Source organism: Podarcis erhardii, assembly GCF_964252035.2.
Source record: "Podarcis erhardii genome assembly, chromosome: 2".
NCBI classification, from domain to species: Eukaryota; Metazoa; Chordata; class Lepidosauria; order Squamata; family Lacertidae; genus Podarcis; species Podarcis erhardii.
Window position 1 is genome coordinate 21,003,423 of NC_138498.1, and position 18,086 is coordinate 21,021,508.

The 18,086-nt window shown below is 41.3% G+C and overlaps 1 protein-coding gene across 3 annotated transcripts in view; it reads left to right on the forward strand.

The window, feature by feature from the left end:
* The first annotated feature begins 272 nt into the window (after positions 1-272).
* The window catches only part of SUZ12 (SUZ12 polycomb repressive complex 2 subunit), a 34,839-nt gene continuing 17,025 nt past the window's right edge, over positions 273-18,086 (forward strand). Inside the window, exons 1-8 of one of the 3 annotated variants that reach the window (XM_081849627.1) lie at positions 273-796; positions 2,319-2,365; positions 2,449-2,513; positions 12,394-12,462; positions 14,880-14,929; positions 16,079-16,164; positions 16,802-17,033; positions 17,770-17,872. In XM_081849627.1, the coding sequence (XP_081705753.1) occupies positions 457-796; positions 2,319-2,365; positions 2,449-2,513; positions 12,394-12,462; positions 14,880-14,929; positions 16,079-16,164; positions 16,802-17,033; positions 17,770-17,872 (992 nt within the window). In that variant the 5' untranslated portion in view covers positions 273-456. The remainder of the gene's footprint in view (positions 797-2,318; positions 2,366-2,448; positions 2,514-12,393; positions 12,463-14,879; positions 14,930-16,078; positions 16,165-16,801; positions 17,034-17,769; positions 17,873-18,086) is intronic. The other 2 variants (XM_081849626.1, XM_081849628.1) reach the window with 2 other exon arrangements.

Sequence of the window (18,086 nt, forward strand, 5' to 3'; positions counted from 1 at the left end):
CGCAGCGGCGAAAGCGTGCGGGTGGGGGGGGGGAGGAAGGAGCAGCTCCGCTTTCCCGCGAATTCAGTTCAAAGGAAGCAGGAGGGGGAGGGGGGGAGGCGAGCTCCCAGCGGCGAAGCGCGCGGTCCAACCAAACTCTCGCGGAATGATTCTGCCGTCACTTCTGGGCGGGCTCTGGGCCGGCCAATGGAGCGGCGCGGCGCCAGGGCGCGGGCCAATGGGCGCTCGGCGGAGGGGGCGGGAGCGGCTGGCGGCGGCGCCGTCGGGTTTGGCTGGAGCAGAGAGGGCGCTTGAGGAGAACCGATCGATCGGCGGCGGGGCGAATTGGCGGAGGCGAAGCGCTGCCCACTTCCTCCGCCGCGCCGCGCCTCCTGGCCCTCGCGGGCCGCCGCTCCCCGCGTCTCCCGCCACGCGACCCGGCCCCGTCGGAAAGGGCCCTCTCCCCCCCCTCCCACCATGGCTCCTCAGAAGCACGGCGGCGGCGGCGGCGCGGGGCCCAGCTCGGCTGCTCCTAGCGGAGGGGGAGGCGCCGTCGCGGCCACCGCCACGGGCGGAGGCGCGGGCGGTGGCAGTGTCGGCGGCGGCGGCGGCGGCTCGACCTCGGCCGCCGCGCCGGGCGGCAAGTCCGGCGGCGCCGTGGGAGGCCTGGGCAGCGGCTACTCGGGGGGCGGCAGCGGCTGCGGCTCCTCGGCGTCGTCGGCAGCGGCCTCCTCGGCTGCGGCCCTCCCGCCGGTGAAGAAGCCGAAGATGGAGCAGATCCAGGCCGACCACGAGCTCTTTCTGCAGGCCTTCGAGAGTGAGCTTCGTGGGGGGGGGAGGAGGGAGGGGGGGTCCGAAAATAACAACCGTTCCCCCCCCTCCCTCCCTCCCGCCCGAGTCGAGGCGTGATGGGCGGAGGAGAGGGAGCAGCATCGGCCGCTTATTGTGGGGCGGCGGGGCTGCCTTCCTTTCCCCCCGGGCGCGCGCGGGTCCTTCGGCGGGAGGTGGTCCCCCCCTCCTTCTTTCGGTTGGGGAGGGGTGCTCTGCAAGCAATGGCGTTGCTCCTCTGCCAGGGTTGTCAGCCCCCAGGGCTGCCCGTGGGGGGAAACCCGCGCCCTGCCTAATTGTTACATTAATGAGGCCGTGCCACACACGCTCCACCTCGAAGGATTTTTAAGGAGTAGTCAGATTGCGCCTCTCGGTAGGATTACCTTTCGGGGCTCGGGAGAGCCGCGGGGGGCGTTGTAAGTTGATACTATGTTGTTACGAGTGTCTTCTTCATCTCTCTCTCCCTCCCAACCCCTTGAGAGCTCATTGGGAAGCTGGTCTTCCTAAGCGATTGAAGGACTCCTTGTCCCACAAAAGATCATTTTCGAAGCTGAGGTTTTATGAACTGTAAGGAAAGTCAAGGGGGGGGATGTATGGAGGGTTAGGGAATTGGTCTCTGGTTTTGGACCTTAAAAAGGTTGGTTATTCTATTTGGGGCAAAAATTGTAGACTTGTCATTTTGAGTTGTGTGGTGAAGGCTGAAGGTATGGAGAAGGCTGGTCAAGGAGGAGTGGAGAACTCCAGAAAGAAACTTGTGATCAGGAATTAGTCTGAAGAATGTGGCCGATTATTTGGTAGCCTTGCAAAATTGCCTTATTTATAGAAAAAGGTTTTAACTGCCACCCCTTTTTAAACATTGCAACAACTAGTTTTTAAAGTGAAAAGGTTCAGCCCCTAGAACTTTCATCTAACAAGACAGCAGCTTAACAAAAACATTGGGGGGGGGGCAGCAGTTGTTCTTAGAACACTTAAAGCACATCTTCTGATTCTTGTAAAATGAAATTGTGAATGATAAATCTGTACACTTTATAGAGTAAGATTTTAAAGTTGGAGTAGGAAGGAATTAGTGTGTTTCCCAGAAGTCAGTCTTCTAAGAAATTGAGATGTTTTCTTCCACTTAAGTTATATATTTTCAGAAATGTTGAAGGGTTATACGCTGACAGGCATAACTCTGGTTAAGCATCTGAATATTCCTCCTCCTTTGTGAACTTTGTGTTTCATAGAAGCCAAGTAGTCAAGACTTTGCTAGCAAGATGGAATGTATTATATCCAAGGGCATATTTCCCAGTAGTAGATGGGTAGTGGTCACAGTAGTGGTCACTTGGTTGTAGCTGATAGTGACTAGGTTGTTGTGCCCACTTTCTTCATTACAGTCCAGGTATTTATGTACTACACATGTTTGGTATGAATGGATAATGTTGTGTATTCAAAAATTTAATGTGTTGCAGGGAAAAGCTAGTAAAGTGTCAAATTATCTGCTTTGTAAAAGACTGCTCTATTTTCTCTCACAGAACCAACACAAATATATAGATTTCTACGCACCCGCAATCTCATAGCTGTGAGTAACTGTTAATCCTTTATTTTAATTTTTTGATCCACTCATGGCAATGTTGAATTGACTTTTTTCATTTTCTGTTGCAGCCAATATTCTTGCACAGAACTCTCACATATATGTCCCACAGAAACTCTCGAACAAATATCAAAAGGTAACTTCACATATTAAAAATGTTTGCTATTTAATATGTTAGCGTCCTCCCCTCTTTAGCAACTGAGATGATGATAATAGTAGGGTACTGCCTATGTATAGTATGAATGATAACTTTCTCCAAAATTGGGACCTAAATTCTTTTTGTAAACTTCACTTGGAAATGAACTTAATGACCACATAACATGCACATATGTAATAAAGCCTTGTATTTGTCTTAAATTTTCATGTGGTTTGGTTTGCAATGTGAGCTTGCAAGTGGTAGTTTTTCAGAGATTCACTTTGCTGATGCATAGCAATGAAAAATATCAACTGTTTGCTGTCAAAGATGAAATTACATTGCAGAAAAAATGTATATACTACATAAGTAATTGGGAGTGTTTGGTAATTAACATTGTATTGTGCTTGCTATTTAGCTGTTACTGCTTGTGGTACTTCCATCTTAAGTCACAATGCTATGCTTCAGGTCAATGTGGGTAATACTTTATATTTTCTTTAAACTTAGCCTCTCAGTAAAAAATAATTATAGACAATGTGTGTGGGAAAGTAAAGAAAAATGGTAATCCAAACTAAGTTCATTTTTGAGCTTCTGCAGTGGGTTTAGTAATCAGGAGCCTTGAAATACTAATACACTTCAAAATAATTAAAACTGCCTTTAGCTTTGAGTGCTTGCAACGTAATGTTTTTATCTCAGATAACCTATAAAGATTAAATTTGTAACTCCACTTGAATGGAATTAGCGGTGCAAAACATTGTTTGAGTCAACAAGATACGCATAAGATACGTCAGAGGATGGAAAAAAACAAAGCGATAAAATGTACACTGAAGGAATGGGGTATGCTTGCCATGGAAAAGGGAACTACAATGGGAATTAATTCTTAGGCATATAGCATTGCTGTTGCCCATTAACATGAATTGTTCTCCAAAGCCATTTAAAATAAAGCAAGAACCAACAGATTTAAATAATGTAAAAATAGGTCTAATTAGTCAGAAGACTGTAGTGGAGTATAGGTCAGTGGACATCTAGGATAATCTATTCTTGGAGATTTAGGAGTTAGGTTTGTGTGCTGTAGGGTGTTAGTGCAAACAGAGGGATGAAGTCTTGATCATGTTCTGAGTCTGGGACGTTTTGTCAAATAACTTGTAATGGTGAGTGCTGCTACCGGATGATAGGGAGCATCAGCTACATATAGGTGTATTTTTTTGATATGTCTTTGTTTCAATGTAGTTGCGGTATTGAAGGAGCATGGCTATTTAAGGACTCATGGAATTCCTCAAACTAAATCTGTTTTCTTTCCAGAAATATCTTAACATTTAGCGACAGTATGGGAGCCTGCTTTTTCTGCTACTGCAGATAGCCAAGGAATATTTTTTTACTGCAGCATCTATACTTAGTATATATTTCTGCAGTGTGATGGAGAAAGATGAAATTGGCTGTGTTTGCACATCATGGCAATCCATGGTTTATGGTTTACCATGTTCAAATGAATGTTCACTCCACATTGGGAGGAAGCAAATTGTGACCACTGGCTTAGCAGTCCAAACAAGTGATCATGGTTTGCTTTGCTTTGCTCTTTAAAGAAAACCATACTGATAAACCAATGTTTCTTCTTGGCATACCAGTTATAGCTTGAGCAAAATAAACTGGTTCCTAATTGGGCTGTAACACTAAACTGGGGGTCATGTGTTTGTTTTGTCCCATCCCAAGAGGGAAGTAGCAAAATAGCTGCTATTCTCTTGTGCATAGTAAGTCATAGCTTACTGTGATATGCAAAAGCTGCCATTGTGTATGTTTCTCTCTACTGCTGCTAATTGGTAGACAGCATTGGTAAATGCCACATTTCACTCTGAAAAGGCCTAGATTCTTTGCTTTAATCTTTAATTCATGTTTGCATATAGTTAGTTGACTGGTAAACATTTGGTAAGAAAGAACTGCATCCAAGAGGCCAGGCAGTGAAGCTTTTGTAAATGAGATCTGTTGGTTGTTTCCAGCAATGTGGTATAAATGACAGTGTGACATAAATGACTATTAAAATGTGTTAAGGGCTAGTAACTATGTGTAATATTCATAAGAATATTAATGTGCAAGCACAGCCATGAGAATTGCAAAATAAGGTCATCTGAATTGTAGGTGAATGATGGTCATGTCAACTGTGTTCTGCGAGAAGCAAAAACAACAATGTTGTTGAATACATTTTTATTCTGTCTTTTCCTGAAGTGTACTCTCAAGGCAGCTCACAGCTACAAATAATAAAGTACAAAGAATTAAACTGTAAAAGCCAAAACAAAATAAAAAAATTCCTTCCAGTAGCACCTTAAAGACCAACTGAGTTAGTTCTAGGTATGAGCTTTCGTGTGCATGCACACTTCTTCAGATACACTGAAACAGAAGTCACCGGACCTTTCTATATAGTGAGAAGGTGGGGAGGGGTATTACTCAGAAGGGTGGTGGGAATGGGTGATTGGCAGATAGCTGCGATGATCCTGTTGACGACTCTTAACGACTGCAATAGGTCTAACAGGAAAAAGCAAGGCGTGAGAAGGTGAAAAATGGCTTTGTCATGTATAATGAGATAAGAATCCAAACAGATGTGACCAGAAAACACCATCGCTTACAACAAAATCTAAACCATGCCGAAAGGAGAGCCATAGATAATCTCAGAAACAACCCAGACATTATAATTAAAGAAGCGGACAAAGGTGGAGCGGTCGTCATCATGAACAAAACTGACTACATTCAGGAGGCTCACAGACAACTTTCCAATACCGCCTTTTACATAAAATTGGACTCAGACCCCACACAAGAATACAAAAAAGAACTGAACAAGATTGTTAAGGAGCTACCCCCACACATCCAAGAACAGATCCTCACAAACACACCAACAGAACCTCGACCAGGAACTTTCTATCTTCTACCTAAAATACACAAACCAGGAAATCCAGGACGCCCCATCATTTCAGGTATTGGCACTATTACAGTGGGTGTCTCCGGTTATATGGACTCTGTTCTGAAACCATATGCCATCAGTGCTCCCAGCTATGTACGTGACACCACAGATTTTCTGAGGAAAATACAATCTTTAAATAATCTTCCCAACAATACTATACTAGCTACTATGGATGTGGAATCTCTGTATACCAACATCCCACACAACGATGGTTTACAAGCTATAAGGAACACCATTTCAGATAAAACCACAGCGGACTTCGCTACCAAACTCTGCCAATTTGTCCTTACCCACAACAACTTCAAATTCGGTGATGACCTGTTCCTTCAGATCAGCGGCACAGCAATGGGCACCCGCATGGCCCCACAGTATGCCAACATCTTCATGGCGGATTTAGAACAACGTTTCCTAAACTCCTACCCACTCAAACCTCTCTTGTACCTGCGATACATTGATGATATTTTTATCATCTGGACACATGGTCAACAGACCCTGGACACCTTCCACCAGAAATTCAATGATTTTCACCCCACCATCAACCTAACAATGAATCAATCTATGCAAGAAATACATTTTTTGGACACTACTATAAAAATACAGGATGGGCGCATAGACACCACCTTATACCGTAAACCAACTGACTGACAAACATATCTACATGCCTCTAGCTACCATCCCAAACATACCAAACAGTCCATTGTATATAGCCAGGCACTACGTTACAGCCGCATCTGCTCCAATTCTACAGACAGAGACTCCCACCTAAGAGATCTACAGCAAACCTTTTTAGAACTAAAATACCCAGCAGATGAAGTTAGACAACAGATCAACAGAGCCAGACTGATACCCAGAGAGAACTTGCTGCAAGACAGACCCAAAAAAGAAAATAACAGAACACCTCTAGTCATCACATACAGCTCCCAAGTTAAAACAGTACAACGCATCATCAGAGATCTACAACCTCTCCTGGACAATGACAGTTCTCTTTCTCAAGCTCTGGGAGGAAGACCTTTCATTGCCTACAGACAGCCACCCAGTCTTAAACAACTCCTAACCCACAATAATACTACAACCAGACCTAACACGGACACTGGCACCAGAGCCTGCAATAAACCCAGATGCCAACTTTGCTGCCACATACACCCGGACAACACCATTACTGGCCCCAACAACATCACACATACCATCTCGGGACTATTTAATTGCTCATCGTCTAACATTGTGTATGCCATAAAATGCCAACAGTGTCCTTCAGCTCTCTATATTGGACAAACAGGCCAGACCTTACGCCAAAGAATAAACGGACATAAATCCGACATCAGGAACCACAAGACAGAAAAACCAGTAGGAGAACACTTCAATCTCCCAGGACATTCTATACAAGATCTCAAAGTAGCTGTTCTATTACAAAGGAATTTCAGAAATAGACTGGAAAAAGAAGCTGCTGAATTGCAACTTATCACCAAACTTAAAACTATGGAGAGACCTGGTTTGAACAAAGACATTGGATTCTTATCTCATTATACATGACAAAGCCATTTTTCACCTTCTCACCCCTTGCTTTTTCCTGTTAGACCTATTGCAGTCGTTAAGAGTCGTCAACAGGCTCATCGCAGCTATCTGCCAATCACCCATTCCCACCACCCTTCTGAGTAATACCCCTCCCCACCTTCTCACTATATAGAAAGGTCCGGTGACTTCTGTTTCAGTGTATCTGAAGAAGTGTGCATGCACACGAAAGCTCATACCTAGAACTAACTCAGTTGGTCTTTAAGGTGCTACTGGAAGGAATTTTTTTATTTTGTTTTGACCATGGCAGACCAACACGGCTACCTATCTGTAACTGTAAAAGCCATCCGTTTAAACAGAGAGACCAAATTAGGAGAATGCTTGCTGAAATAAAATTGTCTTTACCACCCGCCAAAGGACAGGATGTATTATGGGGGCCAAACCATACCTCTGTAAAAGAGCTATTTCACAATATGGATGCCACAGGTGAGAAGGCCCACTCTTGTGCTTGCGCACCATTCTTCAGATAGCAGGGGAACACGGAAGAGGGCCTCCCATTATGGAATCTAGAGGAGACCCATAACAGACTTTCCAGACAGATTCATGCAGGAGTCAGTGTTTCCTCATCTCACTGTTTAGGACTCCAAAAATCAAAGGCTGGAGCTGGTTCACCACAACATGGTCAGGTATCTTAATCAAAAATGCAGATTAGAAACTGGGCAAAACTCATTCATATTGGAGAGAAGTGCAAGGATATCTTCAAGAGTGTCTTCACAATTACTTAAGTGCTGTCAAATGACCTCTGCAACCCAAACCCTGTTCTGGCTGCATTTACAAGCCATGATGAACAAAGATCATGCTGGGTCTTTCAGTTTCAAGAATCTTGTCCACATTCTCAGATTGTGCAAAATGGAAAGTATAAGGCATGGGGAGGTCTGAAAAGGTGCTTTAGAGCAAACTGCAGGACTTCTCACAGGCATCTGGTTGGACATTGTAGGAAGCATGACAATAGGCCTTTCGTCTGATCCATCAGGGCTCTTATGTTTGCAAAGGGCAGTACAAAGCAGGAGATCCCATATAGATTCTAGCGAGAAAAGGGTTACTTAGCAGAGTTGTACACATCCACCCTCCTATTAACAAAACGTATCACATTTCCCTTCGCTACGAACAAATGACCCGCAGGGAATGATACTTAAATTCCACAAAGTCAAGAGTTCTGTGCTTTAAGCTGGATCCAACCAAGACAAAGGTGCTTTAGGGGACATGAACAAATGACCTCGCGGGGAACGATATTTAAATTCCACAAAGTCAAGAGAGTCAAAGTCGAGAGTTCCAGGGAGGGAGGAATGTGTTTGGAGCATTGGAGGGACTTGTAAACAAGGGTGTTTATGAGGGAAGTTTGAGGGGGAAGCCTGCAGTGCTGTCTCATGGTGCATGTAGGACCAAGAGACATTGACAGCAAGGGAGCTGCTTCAGTGACCTGCAACACCAGTGCCATGTTTGTCTTCCTGCCTGAGAATGTAAAGCTGCACCTGCAGTGAGTACAAGCTAGTTGCCTTGCTGGAAGAGAAGCTACAGCAACTTTAGGCAGAAAACCAGGACTGTCAGGAGCCATGCTGTGTCTCTGGAGCTACAAAATCAATTTCATGTCCTCACCTCAGATACTGATTCTCAGCCTGAGAAGCAAGAACTACAACTGCAGGCCTTGGAATACATTGAGGTAGTAGTGGACAGTGGACAGAATGATTTCTGTCGCTCCCCAGAGAAGAAAAGATGTGTGGTGGCGGAGGACGGGGCAGCAATGTGTGGAGGAATGACTGGTGGTTTTAGTTGTCCCTACCCGAATGCACAAAGTACAGGAAGCAAGCGCGAAGAACTTGAGCTCTTATAGGATGACAAATATGACCCAATAAGCATTGCTGAAACTTGGTGAGATGAGACTCATGGCTGGAATGTAGAAACTGAGGGGTACAACCTGCTCAAAATAAATGATGTGTATACTTGTGACGATATCTAAGATTTTGAGCATGGAAGGCAGATTGTGTAAAAATTGTAGGAAAGGGAAAGAACAGTGATCTTACTGTAGGAGCTTTTGGATGTAATCTCAGAACCTCTGTCTATAATCTTTGAGAATTCTTGAAGTCCCTGTAGAGTGGAGGTGGGCAAATATTGTCCCCATCTTAAAAGGGGGGGGGGAGAGAGAATACCCAGGTAACTACCGACTGGTGAGCTTGACATCCAGTGCCTGGAAAGGTCCTAAAACAGATAATGGGTTTCTCAAAAACAAGTCATGCCAGATGAATCTCATTTTTCTTTTTTTATAGTTACCAGCTTAGTGGATTAGGGGAGTGCTGTGGATGTAGTGTACCTTGATTTCAGTAAGGCTTTTGACAAAGTCCTTCATAATATTCCTGTACAGAAGCTGGTAAAATGTAGACTGGACAAAGTAACTTTTAGGTGAATTTGACTGACCAAACCCAAAGAGTGTTCATGAATGGTTCCTTGTCATCCTGGGAAAAAGTGACAAGTAGGGTGCTGCAGGGTTCTGTCCTGAACCCTTTGTTGTTCAACATCTTTATAAATGATTTGGATGATGGAATTGAGGGGATGTTAATCAAAATTGCAGATAAGAGCAAACTGGGAGGGGTAGCTAATGCCACTGAAGACAGAATTGGGATTCAAAATGACCTTAACAGATTGGAGAACTGGGCCAAAATTAACCAAATTAATTTCAGTAGAGAGAAATGCAAGGTTCTATACTTAGGCAGGAAGAACCAGCTGCACAAATATAAAATTTGGGACAGCTGGATTGCCAGTAGTATACAGTGGTACCTCAGGTTACAGACGCTTCAGGTTACAGACTCCGCTAACCCAGAAATAGTACCTTGGGTTAATAACTTTGCTTCAGGATGAGAACAGAAATTGTGCGGTGGCAGCAGGCCCCATTAGCTAAAGTGGTGCTTCAGGTTAAGAACGGACCTCCAGAACAAATTAAGTTCTTAACCCAAGGTACCACTGTATATGAAAAGGATATTGGGATCATAATAGACCAAAAGAGTCAACAGTGTGATGCAACAGCATAAAAAAGTCAGTGCTATTTTAGGTTGCATCAACAGAAATATAGCGTCCAGATGAAGGGAAGTAATAGTACTGCGCTATTCTGTCTTGGTCAGCCACACTTGTGTCCAGTTCTGGGCGCTACAATTTGAGGACAAGCTGGAATGCATGCAGAGCAGGACAGTCAAGATGATCAAGCGTCTGGAAACAAAGCCTTATGAGAAGTGGTTGAGGAAGTTGGATATGTTTCGCCTGGAAAAGAGGAGATATTGAAAGGGCTGTCACATGGAAGGCGGAGCAGGCTTGGGACCTGAACCAATGGATTCAAGAAAGGAAATTATGAGTAAACATAAGGAAGAGCTTTCCGACAGTAAGAGCTGTCAACAGAACTGACCCCCTTGGAAGGTGGCAGATGCTTCTTCCTTGGATGTTCTAAAGCACAGGTTGGATGGCTACCTGTCAAGGATGCTTTAGCTGAGATTCCTGCATAGCAGGGCTTTGGACTAGATAACCCTTGGTGTCACTTCCCCCATCTTCCCTCCGTGTGTGTGTGTGTGTGTTTAGATTGTAAGCCTGCGGGTAGGGACTGTTTTGTTTTGCTCATGTAAGCAGCTCCGAAAGCCTTTTTGGCTGAAGAACAGGGTACAAATTCTATAAATTTAGTATCCTGTCTTTATAAATCCAGTTGTAAGGACACACAATGGAAGGTAGCAGAGTGTTGGACAAGGCTTCTTGGAAAAGGGTATTGAATCCTAGGGTCACACGCATGCTCATCTGATTCAGGAGATTGTTGCATCAATCAGCCTGGTGGGCAGAGATAGGAGATTTATGCTTCCTTCCTCCAAACAGATACTCGTTGTATGCAACATGTCTGTTTTCTCACCCAGAATCAAATCGTGGATGAACTTTGTTTCTTTATTAACTGACCCTGTATTCACCCACAACATTCGAAGACTTGGTGGATTGCTAGTGAGGCTACCTCAGTTCCCAGGACTGAAGAATAGATCAGGAGAGACACTTGTGTGAAATCTCAGCTTCCGATTACCTGGCGTGTTCTTCCCTATCCCATACACCTTCCTGTCTTACACATATCCAGTAACATGGCCCCATCCGTCTAGCTTCAGAAACATACTTCCAATATAAACAAATATTTAACACTGGTTCCACACATAAGCCTTCAAGTGCTAAGAACAACTAAAAACCTCAGCAGTTCTGCATGGGCAGAGACTAAACTATATATTTTAAGCCCTAAGCTGCAGAGACGTCAAAATGTTCACGTTTTATTCTTCAGAGTACTAAAAGCAAGTATAAAATGCTACAACCACAGTTACTAGCTTTCTGAATATAAGGCGGCTGAGTGAGTTTGGCGTGGATTGTCTTGTATAAATATATATTCATGTTTCCGTTTGAGTAAATTATTTACAAAGCAATGAAAATAGCATTGCTTAAGCCTTTAAGGAACTTGCACTATTCCTTTTTTTTTACTTTTGTTCTTTGCCTTACAGATGTACTTAGACTTTATTTGAAATTTCCTATCGTTGTTTTAAAAAGTAGGTTAACTGTAGCCTAACATGGATGTTGTATGAACATTCTCTCATATTTATATTTTTATCCTTAGAATTGCAAAGGGAAGTACCTTCCAATTATATATACTTATTTAATTTCTCAGTCATTTACAACTTGAGAAATAAAAGTATTAAAGCTTGACAAGTGCAGTCAAGTATAGGATTTCAAGATCTATTTGATAAGAAACCAGCTTTTCTCAATTGGGAATTATTTTCAGTTTGACAGGCTGATCTAAATGATTGTGTAACCTTTTTCAGTTATCTTCTTAGAGAAGTGCATTTAGCAGCCACTTGCTTATGCCTGGCCTAAGTCCTCCTTGTACTATACCCCAATATTCAGTAAAGGGCTGTCATATGAAGACACTGGCACACTGCCAGACCTGAATGTTTTTAGTACAAGGAATGTCACTAGTGTTCAGCTGAGCTCCCACAAAGCAAAAACAGCTTTTCTGAATTCTAGTTCTGTAACTCTAGAATTCAGTTTCTGATAACTTTGTCTATTTATGCCTGTGGTGATTCTTAAGTGATAGTACATTTTACTTCTGTAAGTGTTCTTGAGCTAAGCGTAAATATTGAAACGTTTTGAAAATAGTCATGATTGAAAGACAAAATATTTAGGGATTAACATAATGCGGCTAAACACTAGCTTTCTGTGTCATATTGTGAAGTATTTCACAACTTGGTGCACCCGACTCCCTTCCAGGTCCTAAAAAAAAGCTATTGGAACAAATCTTTATGAAGCAAAACTTAACAACATAATGGAGATCAGTGAAATTTCAAAAAACCACAACTTTTATTACAGGAAAACATTCAGAGTAGACGGGATGCTGACGAAAGTAGAGAAAAAACAGGGAGAACACGACTTGCAAAGGTAACATTCATTTTATCTACCGAGAATGTTTCAGTAACAGTGTTTCAAATGGGATTATGTATTTTCTATGTCAGTAGAAGTCACACTGAAATATGACTGGAAGTATAATGAAATTCTGCTCCTCCCATAATAAAATACATGTAAACTAATTTTACCAGAGGTGTTGTGTGTGGTGTCTGTTTGTTCTCTGGTAAACTTGCGCTACAGTGTTTAGCTCTTAATATGGATGAAATAAAACATACAGTCACTTCCTGAAAAGCGGCAAAACATGCAAACCGGCTCTAGTAATTTATTTGTTTTTGAAATTTCATTGATTTCCATTATGTAGTTGAATCACAGTTTATTCTGTAGTGCATGTGCGGAAACACACATTTCCATCTATTGCTTCAGGTTCAAAACTGTTGTTGCATTTGTGTTAGTGAATATGCCGAAACCTTGCCAGAAAACCTTCATAAAATGCCTGTGCTATGTTGTAGATAGGAATAAGTTTATTGATCGTCATTATTTAATTATTTCTTTTTTTATTATTAATATTTTATTGCGTTTTAACAGTAAAAAAGTTATAAGACAATATATAAAAGAAAAAACACAAAAGAGTACAAAAATACAAAAATGCAAACATTTAACATAGAACAAAAAGAAAAAACAAAAATCCCTCTTTTTTAGTTTCTCGTCTTTGATTAACTTATTTTCCTGACTTCCTCACGCCTCCCTTTTTTGTATTCCATTTAAAGATTGGTTCAGCAAATTCATATCCTGTTAATTTATCCTTAATTATTTTTCCTCACATATTATAGCTTCAAATTTTCATCTAATGTCAATCCATTCTTACATATTCTTATACCTTATTGCTAGAACCCCTTCATTTCATTTCAGTGTCATTAACATTCAGAAACTTTACAGTGTTTCTGTAAATAAATTTTAAATTTCTTCCAATCTTCTTCCACCAACTCTTCTCCCTGGTCTCGGATTCTGCCAGTCCTTTCCGCCATTTCCATATAGTCCATCATTATTTAATTATTTCTATGGCTCCAATTGTCAATATATCAGTTGATAGATGGGGAAATATCTTCTTGAAATTGCAGCTTCATAGTTTGGGAGTAATTCTGGACCCAGCCTTGACTCTGGGTGACCAGGTGACAAGCTGTGGTGGAATATGCTTTTGCCCAGCTCGGGTGATCACATCATGCTTGAACTACTTCATGGGGCAGCCTTTGAAGAGTGTGCAGAAAAATAAACTGTGATGGCTAGGATATTAACTAGAGATGAATGCCAGGGGTAAGTTCCATCATTGTTGGAACAGCTGAATTGGCCTCCAGTTGGTTTCTGGGCCCAATTCAAAGTGCTGGTTAAGACATGTGAAGTCTTATATGGTATGGGACCAGGATTCTTGATGGACCATCTTCTCCATTATGAGTCTGCTCAAGTATTAAGATAATTAACAGGAGAACTTTTGTGTTCCTGGGACCAGAGTGATGGTCTTTTTAGTGGCCTTGGTCAGACTTTGGAATTTCCTCCCAGACACATGTACCTCACACTTTACCTGACATGTCTTCCACCGCAATGTGAAAACCTTCCACTTTAGGGAAAACCTTGGTTTGTTAGTTATTTTAGTGCACTTGGTTGGCCATCCTTAAGGTGTTTTTTTGTTTGTGTTTGTTTTTTTTGTTTTTGTTTTTTGTTGCTGTACAGTTTTTAATTATGTGTTATCGTTCATATCTTAATTTAATGTTAATTTTGTTGGCCACCTTGAACTATTTGGAAAGATAGGGTATAAATGCTTTTTTAAAATTACCCTGTTTAAAAACCTGAATTGAATACAAAACAAAGAAAGCTATTTTGAACTTGTTAACGAATTGGTGACCCTATTATCAATTATTTATTGTAAGAAAAAAATCATAGGCTGCTTAAGCATAAAACTCCTAAGAGGGCACACAATAAAAATAAAGGAAAAACAGATACAATTAATAAAGGAAGGGAAGCATTGTTGCACTTGAACTCATTCCACGAGCACAATCATCTAGTTGTGATAAGATCCAAAATATGAGTGAAAAACACTGATTTGACCCTTAGTTATAATCCCTTCAGGAAATTCCTGGGCCAATGCTTTGTCCCATGATGTTGCTAAAGGGAAGCATGTTTCATGTTTTCATAAGAACATGAGAAGGACCCATCTGATTAACATCCTTCATTGGCCAGCCAGATACTTCTAGAAATTCCTAAACTGTCTAAAAAGGCAGCCACGTGTGAAGTGCATTGCTGTAACATAATCTGGGTGCAATTATTGCATGAATGAGGCCAGGTTAGATTAAGAAAATAAATGTTAAAAAAGATTACTTGTTGTCGTCTTCTCTCACATTTCTTAAATGTGCCTAGAATGTCTGAAGAGTGAAACAATATTTCTTTCCTTATTTTAGCTTGTCTGCTCATCTACAACTCACCTTTACTGGTTTCTTCCATAAAAATGGTACGTATTTCATCATACACTTTTTCTTTCAATGTCATTTACTGATGGTAGAGGAATGTTTTGGTGTGTAACTGAGGTTCATAGACCTCTGCATTTTCACTGGGTTAAATAGCATTTATTGTGGTTTGCTTGTAGACTGCAAAATGTGTCCTTATAAAATCCTTTCATTATGACTAAGATGAATGGTATATCATTTTATAGTACACTTAACATTTTGGGATGATAAGTTATGGAGAAACAACCAAGATCACTTAAAAATAACAGTAGAAATGATCTAAGCTAGAATCAAGATACATTTAAATTTTAGTGCTGTAACCCATGTAATTTTATTGGTACATGTGCAGGCAGACAACATTAAAGACTGGCCTCTTGGTTGAATGGTGTTAAATTGTCAGAAGGTGTTGAGCTCTACATGTGCATGAAAATGGCAACAGTCCTCTTTTTCTGCAAATTGCTGTTTGCTTGCTCCCCAAAATGAATAGCTGTTGCAGGGTTGGAATCAGCTTTCGGGGGACGTGGTCCCAGTGCCCTGTTGGAGCCCTTGCTCTGTCCTATGGGATTTATTCTCATTAGCTAACCAATAGCTAATGAAATTGCTTTTTTTAAAAAAAATAGTTACTAGGAAGGTGGTGAGCTGGCAGCAGCAAGGCCCGGTGCTTTGATAGAATAGAAGAAGCAGCTTCATGTAATCTTCATTTCCCTGGAATTACTCTGGACCTGGTAGTGGGTTCATCCTCACCTGACACAGCACTTTATAGTGTTGGGCTGAGCACTGCCACCCTAGTAGCAGCTTGAAAAAGAAGAGGGGGACATCACGGATCCAGTTTCAGCCTCAGTGGGCCCTGTCATTTGCCCCATCTTGTGGCTATTAACCCTGGGCTTCAGCAGTGGCTCCAGTGAGCACAGCTGAGAGTTAAGATGCACTTCTCCATTCAACTCTCGCCTTGATCTCTCACCTGCACACAAATTGGGTAATGCAGTACAGTGCTACAGGGCCTGTGCTTAAGGTTCTTTATATAGTTTAAAGAGCCAGTGACACAATAAAGCAAAAAGACAGCACCTAGACTGGCAGATATGTATCTGGGTTGCACTGGGGTAGAACCTCTCTTTCAGAAGTTTAAAACATTTTCCCCCTTGGGCTCTTTCTAGATAAGCCATTGCAAAACTCAGAAAATGAACAAAGTTCTGTAACTCTGGAAGTACTGCTTATAAAAGTTTGCCACAAGAAACGAAAGGTAAGTTTAGGCATGGTTTAGCAATAGCAGGAGAAAGCAGCTTTTAACAGTCGAGTTTCCTAAAAATATATATAAACCATTTTCTTTATTAATGAGACTCTGCAAAGGCGTTTAAATACAATATAACATAAGTCCACAGTTAAATTCAATACTGTAAGATCTCCAAAATGCTGCTGCTATCATCATCATCATCATTAATTATAGCCCACATTTTCCCTGGTGGAAAATCAATCATTTAAGTATTTCTACAAGTCATAAAGAAAAAAGTAATAATCATTTTCCAGTTTATTTTAATATTTTGTCTGTATTCCCTGCTTTTAAAATTCCCCCAAAGAATATGGGTTCACAGAATCTTGTGCTTTGTTGCTCTAATAAAATAATGAATTCAATAAATGTTGAAAGAGATTACTTGCTGTCTTCTCTCTCACTTTAAGCAGATTTGTTAACTTCATCATATGTGTCATATCCTAGATTTAGACTACACAATAATCTATAGAAGAGGGAGTTTTACAGTAACATGTTCATCATTTATAAACTGTTTCCCATCCCCCCAATGGGTCTTCGTTAAACCTCACAGGCATTTCATTTTCACTTTATCCAGATACTGAAAAGTATTAAATATGTTCTATGTCTACAGGATGTTAGTTGTCCAGTAAGGCAAGTACCTACTGGTAAAAAGCAGGTGCCCTTGAATCCAGACCTCAACCAAATGAAACCAGGCAGCTTTCCATCACTAGCAGTTTCCAGCAACGAATTTGAACCCAGTAACAGCCATATGGTGAAGTCTTACTCATTATTATTCAGAGTAACGCGTCCAGGAAGAAGAGAATTTAATGGGATGATAAATGGTGAAACTAATGAAAACATTGGTAAGCATGAAGTATATCCAGAACTTACTCATTTAATCGGGGGAAATCAGCTAGCTGCTTAAAAGAAAAATATTAAGCAGGCTTTTGAATGTGTGGGCGTTAATTGCTTTATACTTCCAATCCTATACTCAACAGTTTTTCTGGGTGAATGGTTTTAGGATGAGACAAAGTGTTCCTGACAACCCTGAAAGTTTCAGATCCACTGCCTTGACTGTAGATGTGTCCCACGTACCGCAGACAAGCTCTGCTGGTGAAGTGGGTGGCATAGAGGAAGAGCACATCTATGCCTATTCATTCCATGGATAAATACACCCATCAGGAACTGGTGTAAATAATTTCCCATCAAAAGGTTAAGGATCGACATGGGAACTGTTTGGACGTCACACTGGCATACACAATTGCACAACCACCACCACTACAACTGAAATGTGTGTGTAAGATTTCAAGAAGCCTGCACTCCTTGCAAGAATACTAACTTTGGGGTTTCTATATTCATTTTTTCATGCTAGAATCGAACTTGATTTTTCGATGTCCTTGGAAGATTCTTAACCGAGCCTTATTCTCATAATGTAATATTTACTAGGGGTTGAACAAAGAACTTTGTCTAAAGTTTGAAACAATTGTTAAAATAAACCCTCATTGAATCTAATTCAGTGACTCTTACTGAACAGCTATGCCAGAAAATTTGTGTATATTTTTTCTTTACAAGTATAATATTTAGTGTGCTTAAATGCAGATGTTAACGAGGAGCTTCCAGCTAGAAGAAAACGCAATTCTTCCAACCGTGAAGATGGGGAGAAGACTTTTGTAGCACAAATGACTGTATTTGATAAAAACAGGTAATGCTTTTTAAAAAGAGACTTCTCCCAAGGCATGTATTGGATTTGCATTTTCTGCGTGAATTTCATTTTAATCTTTTAAATGTCTTCTGTAAAATAAATCCTAGTTTTAGATATTCGTGTTTCCCAAAACGGCATTGAAAAATTCTTTGTCATGGCTAGAGATGTGAAATTTTGAAACAATAGGAGGAAATCAGAAATTTTGGGGGAAATT